The sequence below is a fragment of the Mytilus galloprovincialis genome, chromosome 9 (genome assembly GCF_965363235.1).
Source record: "Mytilus galloprovincialis chromosome 9, xbMytGall1.hap1.1, whole genome shotgun sequence".
NCBI lineage: Eukaryota > Metazoa > Mollusca > Bivalvia > Mytilida > Mytilidae > Mytilus > Mytilus galloprovincialis.
The window spans coordinates 93,083,909-93,104,141 of NC_134846.1; the positions used below are offsets into that span (position 1 = coordinate 93,083,909).

Sequence of the window (20,233 nt, forward strand, 5' to 3'; positions counted from 1 at the left end):
CATTTATCATTTAACAGATTTGAGATATCTAGTGTCGTTTTAGAGATAATGCAGTTTGAAGTTTTGCGAGCGGAGGCATGTATTTCTGGATCAACAAGAGCTTACCACTTGAAATGTTTTAGAAATTGAAGAGGTTAATATAGTTATATGTTTGCCCAAATACTAAAAACATTGAATGGAAAATAATGCCAAAAAATCAATTTGAAATTTTCAAGTTTTGCATTGACTTTGTAAGTTTCATAACTTCTATTTATATAGTTGAAATTGCATCATTATTTGCACTTTGTCAAATGGGGTCATCTGATATATTAATTAAGGTCTTTCCCCTTTGTGAGGAAAGACCTTATTGTTTTTCTAATGTTTTTTTTTCTTTTTCTTTTTCTTTTTAAGGTCTTTCCTCTTGGCGAGGAAAGACCTTATTGTTTTTCTAATGTTTTTTTTTCTTTTTTTTTTCCTTCCAGCATTTCTTTGGCACGCCTTCCTACCGCTTCTATTAGAGTTATCATTACCAAATTTGAACCATCGATAGACCTCATCATGAACTTTTACCAGATGAACTTTTGTAGGATTTCATCATCCCCTTTAGAAGTTATCTCCCTTTAATTGATTTTTTTCAACATGGCCCCCCCTAAATGTTTTAAAAGATATCATGACCTTATATGGACAATAGGTAGATATCATCATGATGTATTACCATATGAGGCTGCATATGATTTCATCATCCCCTTTGAGAGTTATATCCCCTTGAAGCAATTTCTTTTATTTGCATTTTTCTTTAAAATCATTAGAGATAGAACCGATTTGAAAATGGCAGCATGTACAAGAACAGATGGCAATGTTTATAAACATAAGCAATTAATTTGTTACTAAGCCTTATAAGGAGTTATTTCCCTTTAAAAATTATAAATAATTTTTGAAAAAATGTTTTTCGAGAACCAGAAGTCATAGACACTTGGGACCTTCACCAATAATCTTTATTTCATGTGACCTTTAATATGGACCAAAGGTCAAAGGTCACAGAGTGCAAAAAAAAATTACGCTGCAATTTCAAGCTTACATATTAGGAAAACGATAAGACTTTGCTGCATACATACAGCGTATAAATTGTTCCTCTCGACAAGCTCTACATTTTATACAATAAGCCCAAAAATGTCCAACCGTCTGTTATAAAGTTACAACGGGATGATTCTTAAAAGTATAGTATTGTGTGCATATCTTTTTAAAGGTAACAGATATCAACCTACTATAAACAGCAAAGATGATCAGTAATTCAAGACCCTTAATTTGAGGTCAATGTCAGGTCATGATGAAATTTCACCTTGACCTTCACAGTTATACAATGACCTTGACCTTGTGATATTTGAAAGGTCGAGTGGTCCTGAGTTGAATGGTGATAGTCTTATGTCTCTACGACTTGCGGTTCTTAAGTTTGGTATTGCATCATATATTTGATGATTAATTGTGACCTTGGTGAACTTTGAAATTGTCCCAATTCCTTTTTAATAATGTTGTCCTTCAACTGTAGATTATTTATCATTTAACAGATTTGAGATATCTATTGTCGTTATAGAGATAATGCAGTTTGAAGTTTTGCGAGCGGAGGCATGTATTTCTGAATCAACAAGAGCTTACCACTTAAAATGTTTTAGAAATTGAAGAGGTTAACATAGTTATATGTTTGACCAAATACCAAAAACATTCCATGGAAAAAAACACCAAAAAATCAATTTGAAATTTTCAAGTTTTGCATTGACTTTGTAAGTTTCATAACTTCTATTTATATAGTTGATATTGCATCATTATTTGCACTTTGTCAAAAGGGGTCATCTGATATATCAAATTGAAGGTCTTAATAAACTCTACTTAAAAATGAAAATTTTATTAAACCCCCTTTTCATCCCAGGGGGACGGGTGGGGTCATTTAGTGCAAAAATTCAAATTTCTCAGATGGTAAGGTTGTCGCATATCAAATGAAAGAACATAAAGCGTACATTTCAAATTTCAAATTGACGTCTCCCAAAAATGGGTTGGATGGGGTCATTGAGTGCAAAAAATAAATGTTCTTTTAAGGTAGGGTTGTTGTATATCAAATGAAAGGTCATGATGTGTACATTTGAAATATCAAATTCCCGACCTCTAAAAATTTGTTGGATAGGGTAATTAAGTGCAAAAATCAAACTTTCTAGAACATGATGTTGTCGCATATCAAATGAAAGCTCATCTTCTCTGTTCCATATATCATAATTCCGATCTTAAAAATGTAGGCGGATGAGGTTATTAAGTGTAAAAAGCTTAAACTTTCAGAAGGTACGCTTGTCGTATATCAAACGAAAGGTCGTACAAAGTACATTACGAAAACATCACTTTTACAGGAAAGACCTTTCAATTGTTTTACAAACAATTGAGATACTAGTTTTTCTTTTTTTTCTTCCAACATTTTTTTGACATGCGCGCCTCTTGTTTCTGTTGCAGTTATTAAGACCAAATATGGACCTTCGCTAGACCTCACCAAGATGTATCACCAAATGACCCTGTTAAGGATTTCATCATCCCCTTTAGGAGTTATCTCCCTTTTATTGATTTTTTTCAACATGGCCCTCCCTCGTTGGTTTTAAAGGTATCATGACCTTAATTGGACATAATGTAGATTTCATCATGATGTATTACCGTGTGAGGCTGAATAGGATTTCATCGTCCCCTATGAGAGTTATATCCCCTTGAAGCAATTTCTTTCCTTTGCAATTTTCTCAAAAAGTATAAGAGATAGAATCGATTTGAAAACGGCACCATGTACAGGAACAGATGGCAATGTTAATGAACATGTACAATCATTTTGTTATTAACCCACATAAGGAGTTATTCCCCTTGAAAAATTGTACATAATTTTAGAAAAATTGTATTTCGAGAACAAGAAGTCGTAGAGACTTGGAACCTTCACCAAAAATCTTTAATTCATGTGACCTTTAAAATGCACCCAAGGTCAAAGGTCATCGAGTGCAAAAAAAACTTACACTGCAATTTCAAGCTTACATATTAGAAAAACGGTAAGACTTTGCTGCATACATACAGTGTGTAAATTGTTCCTCTCGACGAGCTCTACATTTTATACAATAAGCCCAAAAATGTCCGACCGTCTGTTCAAAAGTTACAACGAGATGATTCTTAAAAGTATAGTATTGTGTGTATATCTTTTTAAAGGTAACAGATATCAACCTACTATAAACTGCAAAGATGATCAGTAATTTAAGACCTTCAATTTGAGGTCAATGTCAGGTCATGATGAAATTTTACCTTGACCTTCACAGTATACAATGACCTTGACTTTGTGATAGTTGAAAGGTTAAGTGGTCCTGAGTTAAATGGTGCTAGTCCCATGTCTCTACGACTTCCGGTTCTTAAGTTTGGTATTGCATCATATATCTGATGAATAATTGTGACCTTGGTGAACTTTGAAATTGTCCCATTTCTTTTTCTATAATGTTGTCCTTCAACTGTAGATCATTTATCGTTTAACAGATTTGAAATATCTATTGTCGTTTTAGAGATAATGCAGTTTAAAGTTTTGCGAGCGGAGGCATGTATTTCTGAATCAACAAGAGCTTACCTCTTAAAATGTTTAAGAAATTGAAGAGGTTAACATAGTTATATGTTTGACCAAATTCCAAAAACATTCCATGGAAAAAAACACCAAGAATTCAATTTGAAATTTTCAAGTTTTGCATTGACTTTGTAAGTTTCATAACTTCTATTTATGTAGTTGATATTGCATCATTATTTGCACTTCGTCAAATGGGGTCATCTGATATATCAAATTGAAAGTCTTAATAAACTCTACTTAAAAATGAAAATTTTAAACCCCCTTTTCATCCCAGGGGGACGGGTGGGGTCATTTAGTGCAAACATTCAAATTTCTCAGATGGTAAGGTTGTCGCATATCAAATGAAAGAACATAAAGCGTACATTTCAAATTTCAAATTGACGTCCCCCAAAAATGGGTTGGATAGGGTTATTCAGTGCAAAAAACAAAAAATTCTTTTTAATAGGGTTGTTGTATATCAAATGAAAGGTCATGATGTGTACATTTGAAACATCAAATTCCCGACCTCCAAAAATAAGTTGGATAGGGTTATTAGGTGCAAAAATCAAACTTTCTAGAACATGGCGTTGTCGCATATCAAATGAAAGCTCATTTATTTTATGTTCCATATATCATAATTCCGATCTCAAACATGAAGGCGGATGATGTGATTAAGTGTTAAAAACGAAAAGTTTAAGAAGGTATGCTTGTCGTATATCAAACGAAAGGTCGTACAAAGAACATTACGAAAACATCACTTTTACAGGAAAGACCTTTCAATTGTTTTACAAACAATTGAGATACTAGTTTTTAAGGTCTTTCCCCTACATGGGAAAGACCTTATTGTTTTTCTAATGTTTTTTTTTCTTTTTTTTCTTCCAGCATTTGTTTGGCTCGCCCTCCTACCGCTTCTATTGGAGTTATCAATACCAAAATTAAACAATGGATAGAGCTCAACATGAACTTTTACCAGATGAACTTTTGTAGGATTTCACCTTCCCCTTAAGAAGTTATCTCCCTTTTATTGATTTTTTTCAACATGGTCCCCCCAAAATGTGTTAAAAGATATCATGACTTTATTTTGACAATAGGTAGATCTCATCATGATGTTTTACCATATGAGGCTGCATAGGATTTCATCATCTACTTTGAGAGTTATATCCCCTTGAAGCAATTTCTTTTATTAGCATTTTTTCAAAAAGTATTAGAGATAGAATTTAATTGAAAATCACAGCATGTATTAGAACAGATGGCAATGTTTATAAACATAAACAATTAACTTGTTATTAACCCTTATAAGGAGTTATTTCCCTTTAAAAATTAAAAATATTTTTTCAAAAATTTATATTCGAGAACCGGAAGTCATAGAGACTTGTAACCTTCACCAATAATCTTAAACTCATATGACCTTTAATATGCACCCAAGGTCAAAGGTCACCGAGTGCAAAAAAAAATTACGCTGCAATTTCAAGCTTACATATTAGGAAAACGATAAGACTTTGCTGCATACATACAGCGTATAAAATGTTCTTCTCGACGAGCTCTACATTTTATACAATAAGCCCAAAAATGACCGACCGTCTCTTCAAAAGTTACAACCGGATGATTCTTAAAAGTATAGTATTGTGTGTATATCTTTTTAAATGTAACAGATATCAACCTACTATAAAGTGCAAAGATGATCAGTAATTCAAGACCTTCAATTTGAGGTCAATGTCAGGTCATGATGAAATTTCACCTTGACCTTCAGAGTATACTATGACCTTGACCTTGTGATATTTGAACGGTCAAGTGGTCCTGAGTTGAATGGTGGTAGTCCCATGTCTCAACGACTTCCGGTTCTCAAGTTTGGTATTGTATCATATATTTGATGATTAATTATGACATTGACAAACTTTGGAATTGTACCAATTTCTTTTCTACAATGTTGTGCTTCAACTGCAGATCATTTATCATTTAACAGATTTGAGATATCTATTGTCGTTTTAGAGATAATGCAGTTTGAAGTTTTGCGAGCGGAGGCATGTATTTCTGAATCAACAAGAGCTTAACACTTAAAATGTTTTAGAAATTGAAGAGGTTAACATAGTTATATGTTTGACCAAATACCAAAAACATTCCATGGAAAAAAACACCAAAAAATCAATTTAAAATTTTCAAGTTTTGCATTGACTTTGCGAGTTTCATAACTTCTATTTATATAGTTGATATTGCATCATTATTTGCACTTTGTCAAATGGGGTCATCTGATATATCAAATTGAAGATCTTAATAAACTCTACTTAAAAATGAAAATTTTAAAGCCCCTTTTCATTCCAGGGGGACGGGTGGGGTCATTTAGTGCAAACATTCAAATTTCTCAGATAGTAAGGTTGTCGCATATCAAATGAAAGAACATAAATCGTACATTTCAAATTTCAATTTGACGTCGCCCAAAAATGGGCTGGATGGGGTCATTGAGTGCAAACAATAAGTTTTCTTTTAAGATAGGGTTGTTAAGGTCTTTCCTCTCCGTGAGGAAAGACCTTATTGTTTTTCTCCTGTTTTTAAGGTCTTTCCTCTCCGCGAGGAAAGACCTTATTGTTTTTCTCCTGTTTTTAAGGTCTTTCCTCTCCGCGAGGAAAGACCTTATTGTTTTTCTAATCTTTTTTTTTCTTTTTTTTTCCTTCCAGCATTTGTTTGGCACGCCCTCCTACCGCTTCTATTGAAATTATCAATACCAAATTTGAACCATCGATAGACCTCATCATGAACTTTTACCAGATGAACTTTTGTAGGATTTCATCATCCCCTTTAGAAGTTACCTCCCTTTTATTGATTTTTTTCAACATGGCCCTTTCTAAATGTTTTAAAAGATATCATGACCTTATTTAGACAATAGTTAGATCTCATCATGATGTATTACCATATGAGGCTGCTAAGGATTTCATCATTCCCTATGAGAGTTATGTCCCCTTGAAGCAATTTCTTTCTTTTGCATTTTTCTTAAAAATCATTCCAGATAGAATCGATTTGAAAATGGCAGCATGTACAAGAACAGATGGCAATATTTATCAACATAAACAATTAATTTGTTACTAAGCCTTATAAGGAGTTATTCCCCTTGAATAATTGTGTTCAATTTTAGAAAAATTGTATTTCAAGAACCGGAAGTCATAGAGACTTGGGACCTTCACCAATAATCTTTATTTCATGTGACCTTCAATATGCACCCAAGGTCAAAGGTCACAGAGTGCAACATAAAATTACGCCGCAATTTTAAGCTTACATATTAGGAAAACGATAAAACTTTGCTGCATACATACAGCGTATAAAATGTTCCTCTCGACGAGCTCTATATTTTATATGATAAGCCCAAAAATGTCCGACCGTCTGTTCAAAAGTTACAACGGGATGATTCTTAAAAGTATAGTATTTTGTGTATATCTTTTTAAAGGTAACATATATCAACCTACTATAAACTGCAAAGATGATCAGTAGTTCAAGACCTTCAATTTGAGGTCAATGTCAGGTCATGATGAAATTTCACCTTGACCTTCACATTATACTATGACCTTGACCTTGTGATATTTGAAAGGTTAAGTGGTCCTGAGTTGAATAGTGATAGTCCCATGTCTTTACGACTTCCGGTTCTTAAGTTTGGTATTGCATCATATATTTGATGATTAATTATGACCTTGGTGAACTTAAAAATTGTCCCAATTCTTTTTATATAATGTTGTCCGTCAACTGTTGATCATTTATCATTTAACAGATTTGAGATATCTATTGTCGTTTTAGAGATAATGCAGTTTGAAATTTTGCGAGTGGAGGCATGTATTTCTGAATCAACAACAGCTTACCACTTAAAATGTTTAAGAAATTGAAGAAGTTAACATAGGTATATGTTTGACCAAATACCAAAAACATTCCATGGAAAAAAACACCAAAAAATCAATTTGAAATTTTTATGTTTTGCATTGACTTTGTAAGTTTCATAACTTCTATTTATATAGTTGATATTGCATCATTTTTGGCACTTTGTCAAATGGGGTCATCTGATATATCAAATTGAAGGTCTTGATAAACTCTACTTAAAAATGAAAATTTTAAACCCCCTTTTCATCCTAGGGGGACGGGTTGGGTCATTTAGTGTAAAAATTCAAATTTCTCAGATGGTAAGGTTGTCGCATATCAAATGAAAGTCCATAAAGCGTACATTTCAAATATCAAATTGACGTCCCCCAAAAATGGGTTGGGTGGGGTCATTGAGTGCAAAAAATAAATTTTATTTTAAGATAAGGTTGTTGTATATCATATGAAAGGTCATGATGTGTTGAAATGTCAAATTCCTGACCTCCAAAAACGAGTTGGATGGGGTTATTAAATACAAAAATCAAACTTTCTAGAACATGGCGTTGTCGCATATCAAATGAAAGCTCATCTACTCTATGTTACACACATCATATTTCTGATCTCGAAAATGTAGGAGGATGAGGTCATTAAGTGTAAAAAGCGAAAGTTTCAGAAGGTATGCTTGTCGTATATCAAACGAAAAGTCATACAAAGTACACTACGAAAACATCACTTTTTCAGGAAAGACCTTTCAATTGTTTTACAAACAATTGAGATACTAGTTTTTTCTTTTTTTTCTTCCAACATTTTTTTGACATGCCCGCCTCTTGTTTCTGTTGAAGTTATAAAGACCAAATATGTACCATAGCTAGACCTCGCAAAGATGTATTACCAAATGACCCTGTTAAGGCTTTCATCATCCCCTTTAGGAGTTATCTCCCTTTTATTGATTTTTTTCAACATGGCCCCCCCTCGTTGGTTTTAAAGATATCATGACCTTAATTGGACATAATGTAGATCTCATCATGATGTATTACCATGTGAGGCTGAATTGGATTTCATCGTCTCCTATGAGAGTTATATCCCTTTGAAACAATTTCTTTCCTTTGCATTTTTCTCAAAAAGTATAAGAGATAGAATCGATTTGAAAACGGCAACATGTACAGGACCAGATGGCAATGTTAATGAACATGTACAATCATTTGTTATTAACCCTTATAAGGAGTTATTCCCCTTGAAAAATTGAGAATAATTTTAGAAAAATTGTATTACAAGAACCAGAAGTCGTAGAGACTTGGGACCTTCACCAATAATCTTTAATTCATGTGACCTTTAATATGCAGTCAAGGTCAAAGGTCGACGAGTGCAAAAAAGTATTACGCTGCAATTTCAACCTTACATATTAGGAAAACGGTAAGACTTTGCTGCATACATACAGCATATCAATTGTTCCTCTCGACGAGCTCTACATTTTATATGATAAGTTCAAAAATGTCCGACCGTCTGTTCAAAAGTTACAACGGGATGATTCTTGAAAGTAAAGTATTTTGTGTATATCTTTTTAAAGGTAACAGATATCAATCTACTATAAACTGCAAAGATGATCAGTAATTCCAGATCTTCAATTTGAGGTCAATGTCAAGTCATGATGAAATTTCACATTGACCTTCACAGTATACTATGACCTTGACCTTGTGATATTTGAAAGGTCAAGTGGTTCTGAGTTGAATGGTGGTAATCCCATGTCTCTACGACTTCCGGTTTTCAAGTTTGGTATTGCATCATATATTTGATGATTAATTGTGACCTTGGTGAACTTTGAAATTGTCCCAATTCTTTTTCTATAATGTTGTCCTTCAACTGTAGATCATTTACCATTTAACAGATTTGAGATATCTATTGTCGTTTTAGAGATAATGCAGTTTGAAATTTTGCGAGCGGCGCCATGTATTTCTGAATCAACAACAGCTTACCGCTTAAAATGTTTAAGAAATTGAAGAGGTTCACATAGTTATATGTTTGACCAAATACCAAAAACATTCCATGGAAAAAAAAACACCAAAAAATCATTTTGAAATTTTCATGTTTTGCATTGACTTTCTAAATTTCATAACTTCTATTTATATCGTTGATATTACATCATTTTTGGCACTTTGTCAAATGGGGTCATCTGATATATCAAATTGAAGGTCTCAATAAACTCTACTTAAAAATGAAAATTTTAAACCTCTTTTTCATCCCAGGCGGAAGGGTGGGGTCATTTAATGCAAACATTCAAATTTCTCAGATGGTAAGGTTGTCGCATATCAAATGAAAGAACATAAAGTGTTCATTTCAAATTTCAAATTGACGTCCCCCAAAAATTGGTTGGATGGGGTCATTGAGTGCAAAAAATAAATTTTCTTTTAAGATAGGGTTGTTGTATATTAAATGAAAGGTCATGATGTGTATATTTGAAATATCAAATTCCCAACCTCCAAAAATTGGTTGGATAGGGTTATTAAGTGCAAAAATCAAACTTTCTACAACATAGAGTTGTTGCATATCAAATGAAAGCTCATCTACTCTATGTTATTTATATCATAATTCCGATCTCAAAAATGTAGGCGGATGAGGTCATTAAGTGTTAAAAGTTGAAAGTTTCAGAAGGTATGCTTGTCGTATATCAAACGAAAGGTCGTACAAGGTACATTACGAAAACATCACTATAACAGGAAAGACCTTTCAATTGTTTTACAAACAATTGAGATACTAGTATTTCTGTATTCTTTTTAAGTATCAAATAAAATGAATACAATTCAGAATCAAAGTTTTGATTATTTCAATAAGTCTGAACTGATCATTGCCAATTGTTTGAGATTCAAGATGGAAATAGATTCTTGTATTACCTGAACTTTAAAATAACAGTATAATGACTAACAAATTTAAAATCAAAAGTACACACCAAAACAAAATGATTATAAATACTTTATCATATAGTTACTGAAAGCAAGCTCATAGTACTTAACCTGAAAATACCACATCATAGCTATAGACAAGTCTAATGCAGTTTATCTAAGACCTGCATGTTTTTCGAACCAGCAAAATGTAAATACAATGTGTAATTGTTGGGCTATCATAATATCTTCATGAAGCCTTCAAATTATTTTTCAAAAAATCTGGATGTGCCAGTAACACATGACTAGCTTCATCAGCTTTTAATCTACAGTAATGCCAGAAAAAGTCGGGACAAGTGTTGGATTTTAATACAAAGCAAGGAGGAGTGAAGGACATATGTACTCAATAGCCCAAGACTCCTTTCAGAGTGACAGAGGCATTTACAACTAACCTTTCCACAGGATGCTCTTCCTTCTAAAAATAGAATTGTGTCTTCATTCAACGGCGGCATATTATCATTTGATTGTACCACAACTGAAAAATATAATTTCTATTACAACAGTGTATGTTTTTTAGCTGACGATATATGTGGATGTAAGATAAATTAACACCAAACTTAAAGTAAAATTACTCAACTTTTCAACCAATTTTTAGATTTATGAAATAAACAGACACTTTTATATTTTTTTTCCATCAAATATATTGCCAGAAATATATAAAAGATTAATAGATCAATCTGCAATGTTCAGATATTTTCCTACAAATTGAAGTTGCAGTAAACAAAATAATGGATTTTGTCTAAGTGAAAAATTAATCCTTTAGAGCACTGAATGGTAAATATTGCTTTCATTTTACAATTTTTTTTAAATAAACAATTGTTATTTGGATGGAGAGTTGTCTCATTGGCACTCATACCACATCTTCCTATATCTATTGAATTGTGTTTTGCTAGCATTAACGAAATGCATGAAATTCACTGACTAGGATCTCAATAATTATCAGTTCACTACACTATTTTTTTAGAACCATTGAAGATACTGAGAAACCTATAAACCTTGGAAGATCAAAATATCAAGTCAGTACCATATAATGTTCTGGTTGCATTTTATGCAATCTTTACCCAAAAACTGTATTATCCATTACTAAACCAGATTTTTTTTTAAACTTAAGAAGAAGGGATCTCACTGTACAGTGCCCTTTCACATGTTTAGCTGCACATTAGTGTCTTTGTTATGTTTCATTGGCAATCATACCACATCTTCTTTTTTATATAAAACTTTGTACTTGAGAATGTTTCATAAACATATGATTTCCATCTCTATGTTTATAATTACCTAACACTCCTATTACACTGGTAACATCCCCAATATGTATGAGCTGTACAGATTCATCTACTGTTATAGCTAAGTCTTCTAAAGGGGGTAAGTCCTGAAAAAAATTTGTAAAACTTTATATAAGTTTTCGTAATAAAGTTACTTCTTATCAGTAAGTATTATTCATACTTACAAAATATCTGATCATGGGTTAGTTTAACACACATGATCAAGAAGGATACATTAAATATTATCAGAACTTAACCTCAGAAATTGTCAAACTATGTGACATAAAGTGGTCAGAATAACCCAATGCTGATTATTTTTGTTAATAAACCAATGATGTTTCTGGTAACATATTTGGATGCCAGTGCAGCCCTACATGTAGCTGATGAAAGACTTCAGTCATGTCAGTCTATCATTGATCTAATTAAAAAAAAATATATATCTTTTTAAAGTTACATCATCAAAATAAATAGGGTAGGTAGGTCGGTATTTCCATTTTATCTTTTGCGCCCTGATTTGGAGTTGTGCGGTCCACTTTGCTGTGGTCCAAGTTGTCCATGGGCCAAGTTTACCCTTACTTTTTATGATTGGAAAAAAAAGGCAGCAAAATGTTTAATTTCATCAAAAGAGTCGTGAGTTTCCTTAAAACAGCTATCATATTCATGATTATGAACATTGTGATATATCAGGCAACACTATCTTCACTTTAAACACGAGTTCAGTTTATTTTTCACTTTACGACGGAAATAAAATGGCTTAGGGTCGACACTCAAAATAGGGTTGGTCAGGTAACCGTAATCTTACATCCCAGCTCCTTTGTTCTAACTGGGGTGATCTGAGCCGGATCACCCCTACCAGATCACACCAACTTGAGTTTCTTTGTTATGCATGCTTTCCTTTGTTCTGTAACATTTTGGCGGGAATGTCAAATCCACTATAAAACTTATAATTAAATGTTTAATTATACGGAAAAGACTATCTACTGTGGATTCATTTTTATTCGTGGTATACCAATTTTCGTGGGTTTCGAGGGTCACAGGGAACCACAAATTTAAGAATTCAACGAAGAATAATCCCGATAAAAATGTATAGAGTCGGATGTTTATTTCTGGTTGTTATGCAGTTCTAGTATAGTGTTGACTAGCGATAAACGTTGTAACATAACACGTGTTTTTTATTAGGGCTATTCCAGAAAAAAAATGTATGGGAGGGTTGGAAGGCACGTTATATTAATAATACATGGGTGATGGGTATCAGAGCAACTTTTCATATGTTTAATGCACTAGGATTCTCAATTACAATTGTATAGGTTGTGGGTGCTGTGACAAACTGCCTTCCAACCCCACCATACATTTTTTTCTGGAATAGCCCTTAAAAGAAGATACAAGTATTTTGATTAAATCAATAATTAATATATCGAATATCAGTGATAATTTACTTTTTAAAATTGATTAAAACTGTTCATGGAAAATAACTGCAAGTTGTTAATTACCGTGTCATAGTTTGGTTTACTAGTTGAAAATCAATAGGATTAAGTACAGGGATATTGCCCGTAGGTAATATTGTTTATGACAGGAACATTTATTTTCACACCTTTTACTTATATGACTGTTTATTGTATCGTGATTAGGAAAATGAGCTTTCAATCATAAAGTTTTGATTGCCTTATAGAATTCCGACAAGCATTTATAAATTGTAAAACAAACAAATAATTAGTTGTCTTTGTCCATTATTGTAATAGAAGTTTTCAATGAACACTTTAATCTAAAATGACCAAGCGAGGATTTTGACAATTTAAAACTTTTTCAATGAATTCCTTCTTTTTTGTTTGTTTATATTATTGATCAAACCAAGGAGGTTAAATGATCTACTAAATCAAAACAAAATCCACGAATTACGTTTCAGAATTTTTTTTTTGTAATCAGCGATCCACGAATATACGTATACCACGAAACGTCTTTTTTTCTCTATCCACGAAAATTGATACCCAAGAAAAGAAATGAATCCATAGTATCAAAATTCACGTAGAAAAAATCCAGTGTATATGCTGGGATTCAAACTCAAGACCTTTAGCATATCAAGCCACGACACCACCACTACACCAGGATGACTGGATACGAACTATCAGTAATTTAACATACTTAAAGGAAGCAAGATATTTTTATAATTTAGGGCGAGTTGGCATACCTTTATTCAGTGGGGTTTAAACCCTTTCGTTAAAAAGTGAGTTGTGAGTGATTGTTCAGTTTGATTTTACACTTTTTCAAAAGTGGGGAGAGTCGGTAAACAAGAGTGGGGCGATTTTTTCATAAAGTGGCAATATAGGTTGGGCCGATTGGAAGGTGGGGCGAGTTGACATTGTATGATATCTACTCATCGTGTTTGGGGGTCAAAAAGGGTATAAATCATATAGTAATGTATAAAGTATATTATAAAGGTTGTGTGGCGTTCTAAACTAGATTTTATGAATTGTAAATGGTTTTTCGTCTAATCTAAAACAGCTGGGATGTAAAATAGTTATCCCACACGGACTTGGTGTGTCAGTGTTAGATCACCCTCTGGCCTCCGGCCATCGGGGTGATCTTACACTGACACACCGCATCATCGTGGGATAACTATTAAAGACATATATTTTTTAGGCCTAATCATGATAATTGTATTCATGTAAGAGAAAAAAGCATTCTTACACTGCACACTCCAATATCTACTCTTTTAATTACCTCAGGAAATAATTCTCCTTTTGTTCTGATTTCTTCCTTACACAGTTTGATTTGTTTATCTGTCAATGATGAAGTACTGGAATGTCTGGATCTACTACAATAATTCAATTACATTATTATTGTTGTGGAATCAAACCTAATATTGGAAAATTTCATATACACAAAAGAAGTATACCTAAAACGACAAAGTTATTTTTTATTTACCTGTGTATATTATTTTTTTTAAAAATGATTATTTTCTAAAGGTTATTAAGTATTTCGCAGTGGTGTCTTGCCATGGCTTTGTTTGGACATTTTTGTTTGCTTTTTGGCCTTGAATAATTATCCTTAATATTTTATTAACTATGTATACATATTTAATTTGCATTCAGGTATCGCAGATCAAATTTATTCATTCATAGTGTGTTAAATTACATTTTTTGATTGAGTTAAGCCTTCCAATTGATATTTTATCGTGTCTTTTTCTATGTTGTGATGTTATACTATTGTTTCAGGAAAAGGGAGAAGGTTTGGTACCATTAAAGCATTTAATCCCGCTGCAAAGTCAGGAATCTGATGTACAGTAGTTGTTGTTTGTTTATGTAATTTATATGTGTTTCTCGTTTCTCGTTTTTTACTTAGATAAGACCGTTGGTTTTCCCGTTAGAATGGTTTTACACTAGTAATTTTGGGGCCCTTTATAGCTTTTTGTTCCGTTTGAACCAAGGCTCTGTGTTGAAGGCCGTACATTGACCTATAATGGTTTACTTTTATAAATTGTTATATGGATGGAGAGTTGTCTCATTGGCACTCATACCACATCTTCTATATATATCTATGTATTACATGTATGTCTATTCTTCCATCAGATAAGTCTTAAGTCTATATCTTTTTTTAAGGAAGAGGACAATAAACATAAACGTGTAAAATCCTTTTTAAAAATCATTAAACATCACATGTTACATTGTACAAATATTTTCAATTTAATACTTTTTATTTCATATCAAACATATAAAATTAACTTAATACTGAATCAATTGCTTTTTCATGTTTATCTTACAAGCTTCTAAAAGACCTTATTTAACTCTAGTCTCTATAACTCTTATCATGCTTGGAGATATCAGTTTTAAGGAGGCTCGAGGGTATAAAAATTTCAGAAAAAAATTACATTTGTTTTTCATTACAAATTTTTTTTTTGTAGTTGTTACTTTATCATATGGTACAAAAAACATTCAAAACAATTAATTCGTGTTGGCCCCAGATGACTTTTAAAATGTAAACATCATTGAAAAAGTTCCAAATTATCTCCCTTTGGTGGAAAAATGCCATTTTTTGGCTTTAAAATTGAAATATATCTTTTAACTCATCGGTGACCTATATTTTTTAATATAATTTCGATAAATGCTGTACTTAAACTAAATTATTGTAAAATTTGAGCGATTTCTGTAATAAATTTCTTTTTTTATTTCGATATTACCTTTATTTCTCCTTATTAGTTCAACAGAAAAAAAAAAACTTTTACAAGATGTTTGCTTCTTTCGAAGGCAGATTGTGAGCGCAAATGAACGGTGACCCCATTTTTTTATTCTATTTTTCTATTAACTATAAGATAAAGTTCATTTATAGAAAAATATAGAGAAATCCTATATAAATGATTTAGACCCGCGAACCCCCTTAATTGATTAGAAAAGCCTAGCCATTGTTGCTTACCAAATATTTTATATCTATACTGCAATTTATGGAAAAATTATAAAATTCAGAATGGAAATTGTGTATACGCCAAAGAGACAAAAACACAGCCAAAAATAATAAATGTTCAGTTATATCATGTTTATTGTTAGAACAATTTTTCTATAAAATCCTGTGAACTAACCTCTGCGGTTTCTTAGCTTGTTCTGCTTCATCTTCAGACTCCGACGAAGATGACGATGAAGTAGAATCACTAGATATGTTATTTTCTACATCGGATTCAGACTCCACTTTTATACGGTACTGTCCAGGATCAATCTGACTGGTGATGACACAATCATCATCAATTGATTCTACTTTAACTGTCACAATGTTCACGGCATCCGATTGTTTGGATGAGATTTCAGTGGATACTAGTTCTGCCATTTTTATTTCACTATCAGGAGATTCCAAAACTTGCTCATTGTCTTGTTTACATTCGTTCTTCTCACTACTACTAAAAGAAGTATTTATTTGACAGTTTTTCTGCATGCTACTGTCATTTGTTTTATTAACAGAATCATCACCAAGTACATTACTCTGTTTGTTTATTTCCATACTTGTGACTTCTGAATCTACGATCAGGAGTTTACAAGGACTATCTAAAACGACGGCTGAATCCTCAGAGTTGTTCCCCTTTCCAATCACTTCCTGTAGCTTGTTCAAATTTTCTCTAATTTTTTGTAGCTTTTCAGTTTTGTTTTGTTCCCTTTGAACATCATGTGATTCTCCCTCTTCATCAGAGATTAATACTTGACCACTATTTACATTAATTATGTCTCCATCATCATTGGCAACCTTTACCATGTTTACTGAACTACCCTCTATTTCATCACAGTCAACGACAATACAATCATCAACGGCTTTATCCATTATCTGAAAAAGAAAATGACAGTAGTTAAGTATAGTATTACATTGATTGTAATTGTGTAACATGTGTAAGTTAATTTCTAAATATATCCACAACAACAATCAGTGCTCCAGCTAGAAATTGAAAGGACAAGCTGCCAGTGGAAAACAGGGCACTTTTTAAGTTTTGGAAAGTCCACTTCTCAATTTATTTGTCTACCTTTTACATGTACACTGTAGCATACATACCTTGATCAAATTTAATCCAAATGCGTTACTTGTTTTAGAAAATTGGATTTTGCAGTGCACTTTAACATGTTTAATGACTTTTTTTATCCCTGCAGAAGATGATAAAATTAACAAACAGTTTACATGAAGTTTCACTTGATATGTTCCACTCAGTTTAAATCACCAATTATTGTCACGTATCTATCGTTCATCTATTGTCCATTTCAATCAATCAGTTCACTTCAATTATTACTTATCATGTAGAAGTTCTCAAACCTCTTTCCCATCTTAGTTTATTCTGGAGGAGTGAAAATAAGTTATTTTTTTAATTTTTCTAAAACATAGAATATATTTGAATTTTATTTATCTAGGGCAAGCCATGCCTTAAACATGTTAAAGGTTTTCAAGATACACAGGTTTGTCTATACTCAGGGTAAATTTTGACGTGAAAATGCAGCCATTTTAGCCAAAGGCTTATCTTAATAAATATTTCATCAAAAATTTATTCTAGGGAAAGGGCTTTAACTGTACAAGAAGAAAAGAATATTCCAGGTGCAGTCATACCACTGCAATGTACATGTAAAGTCTTTAAAAAATGTATATTGACCCTTAAAGCTAATAATTTGGTTACTATATGGTGGAGGAAGCTGTTATTTTGGGTCTCACTAATTAGCAACAAGAAGCGTCAAGAAGAATAATTTTAGCGACAAGAAAACAGTTTTTTTGCATGAACCCCCGAGGGGTTCATGCTTATATATTGGCGAGTTTTGGATGTGTCTATGGGCCACTCGATATCTCTCGGCCGGAAGTCAGAATACAGTTTTCGTTCATTTATACAGGTCTTAGCAGGTTGTTATCTACGTCTTTGATATGGTCCCTTGATGGCCCTTGACGACGCAATTATATTTGTTTTAAAACGACCACTGTACACTGTGTGTATCTGGGTCAATTATAACGTGGTATTGTCTGTTGTCTCGATAACATGTAAACTTATTATGTTTGAAGATTAAACCACAGAATTACTGTGTACTTCATCATAGACTTACGGGAGAGAACATTCTGGTTAAAATATTAATATTTAGATCGGAAAACAGAAAGATAATATTCTTATCAAAAGTATTTCATACAATCGGAAGCAAAGAAATATATACAAAATATATACTGTATTTATGTTTCTGAAGAAACTAACAATGATTGAAATCAGAAGTATTTCATATGACAAGATACTCTGCTTTGGTATTTTTGAATATTCATTTGTAAACATGGTAAAGGAAACATAAAAATTAAATCTAAATAATTTCTTGCATCCTACAAAAAAATGTGTATAAACAATAATCATTATACTTCTACGTTAAATATTTCATACCATTTTAGTATTTAGGTTTTATGAGTAATTATTATTTATTTTTGTGTATTGTAATATATCCATAAAACAGAAACATAGGTGGATCCAGGGGGCCCAGGCCTCACTTTCGTGGAAAAAATTTGGTTGATTATAATAGGGAATCATTGAAGCAGGACTGGAGCGGGCCCCACCTTAGGTCAGTCAGCGGGCCCTCCTTAGGAAAAGTTCTGGAGCCGCCATTGGGAAAGTAAGATCAATTTATTAAATATTTAAATTTTAAATGGTCGTGAATAAAAATACTTGTGTGTTTTCAATTCATAAAGCATGATTTTACATCCTTGCAGCTCACAACAACAGTTAAAATAATTTACAATAATCACAACTGAATCGATGGGTCTCTGTGAAAATTGTCAAAATATGGAAAAATAAAGGTAGGTGAAACTTGCATAAATGAAGAGATAAATGAAAAGTGAACTGATTGATTTATATAATTTCAAGGCCCCCGATCGGCACCAGAAGCGACGAAGCAGCGCATCTATTTTAGGTGGGCAAATATCCACTTTCTGATATGGGACAAGCTCTGATGTCCCACGGCCCCAGCATGTCTGGCAAAACAGCCGTTGGACGTTAGAGGTAATACACAATGTAGAACATCACATGAGATTAACGAGGCGCGTTTCCCTTGTTTATTGCTACGATAACATCCAATTAACACCTTCAACTTTGTACACGCGTCAGACTATACAATCAGACCTGCCAACTATCCCGATTTTCGCGGTATCCCGATTTTTATCCCTCAACCCGAATCCCGATATCGGGATCGTAAAACTAGTCAAAATCCCGATTTTCACCAAATACACCCGAAAAAATTATTGTTTACCGATTTTGAAGTTTTCTGATCAATTTTTAAAAATCTATAATTTTACCTGGGGACATATTATGAGAGTTAACGACCCTACGCGAATCAACAGTCACAACAGGTGTCATAACTAGTGGTTGTATGTAATCAATTACATAATGGGTCATAACAGTCCTCAAAATTGATTTGTATACACAAATTTGGTCAAACAGCCTTTCAATTTTAATCAATTTATCATACAAGCACAATTTGCAACATTTGCCGTAGTTCCACAACAAAATCATAATTAATTGAAAGATGAGAACTGTAATGAACTCTCAAGAAAACATCGTTTATCTTGAAATCCGTTTAATTTTTGAAACCAGACGTCGTGTGTCTGTTGATTTAAAATCGACGCCATTTTGTATTCACTTCTACTGTGTTACTGTATAAGCCTCCGCCGGTAAGAGCACCTCTGAATACAAAGAAAGATAACTCAAATTTTATCCATTTTCTCATTGATACTAATAAGACCATAAGTAAGACTAAATCAAAATCTGTCTTCATCCTTCTAACTTTAGGACATGTAGTTTTAGGTCTTTTGAGTCAAGGTTCATAGATAAAAGGTCTTTGGAGGGAAAAAAAGGGGGGTCTCTACTTTGAATCCTTTATTTCTAATGCCATTTTTCTCTATTCTTCAGTTATTTTGTCAATTTTATAATTTAATAGTACAAGACTCATGCAAATAAAAGAAATCAAGGCCTACAAGCTCATCATTAGTATACCAAAAGAAAAGAGAAGAGAACTTAGACTATTTTAGGAGTAAAAAACAATGCACACAGAAAAGTCGCTAAAATTGTAACCCTTAAAAATCTGGTCGCGCGCTAAATCCCCCATGGAGATTTTCAAAAGTTGGCAGGTCTGTACAATTAACACGTG

General features: G+C 32.8%; 1 protein-coding gene across 1 annotated transcript in view; it reads right to left on the reverse strand.

Annotated features, from left to right (window-relative positions):
* Window positions 1-20,233, reverse strand: part of LOC143046383 (uncharacterized) — a 30,176-nt gene that overhangs the window by 9,448 nt on the left and 495 nt on the right. Inside the window, exons 2-5 of the mRNA XM_076219523.1 lie at window positions 16,180-16,910; window positions 14,328-14,421; window positions 11,623-11,716; window positions 10,740-10,822 (exon numbers count right to left, since the gene is read on the reverse strand). Of these exons, the coding sequence (XP_076075638.1) occupies window positions 10,740-10,822; window positions 11,623-11,716; window positions 14,328-14,421; window positions 16,180-16,907 (999 nt within the window). The 5' untranslated portion in view covers window positions 16,908-16,910. The remainder of the gene's footprint in view (window positions 1-10,739; window positions 10,823-11,622; window positions 11,717-14,327; window positions 14,422-16,179; window positions 16,911-20,233) is intronic.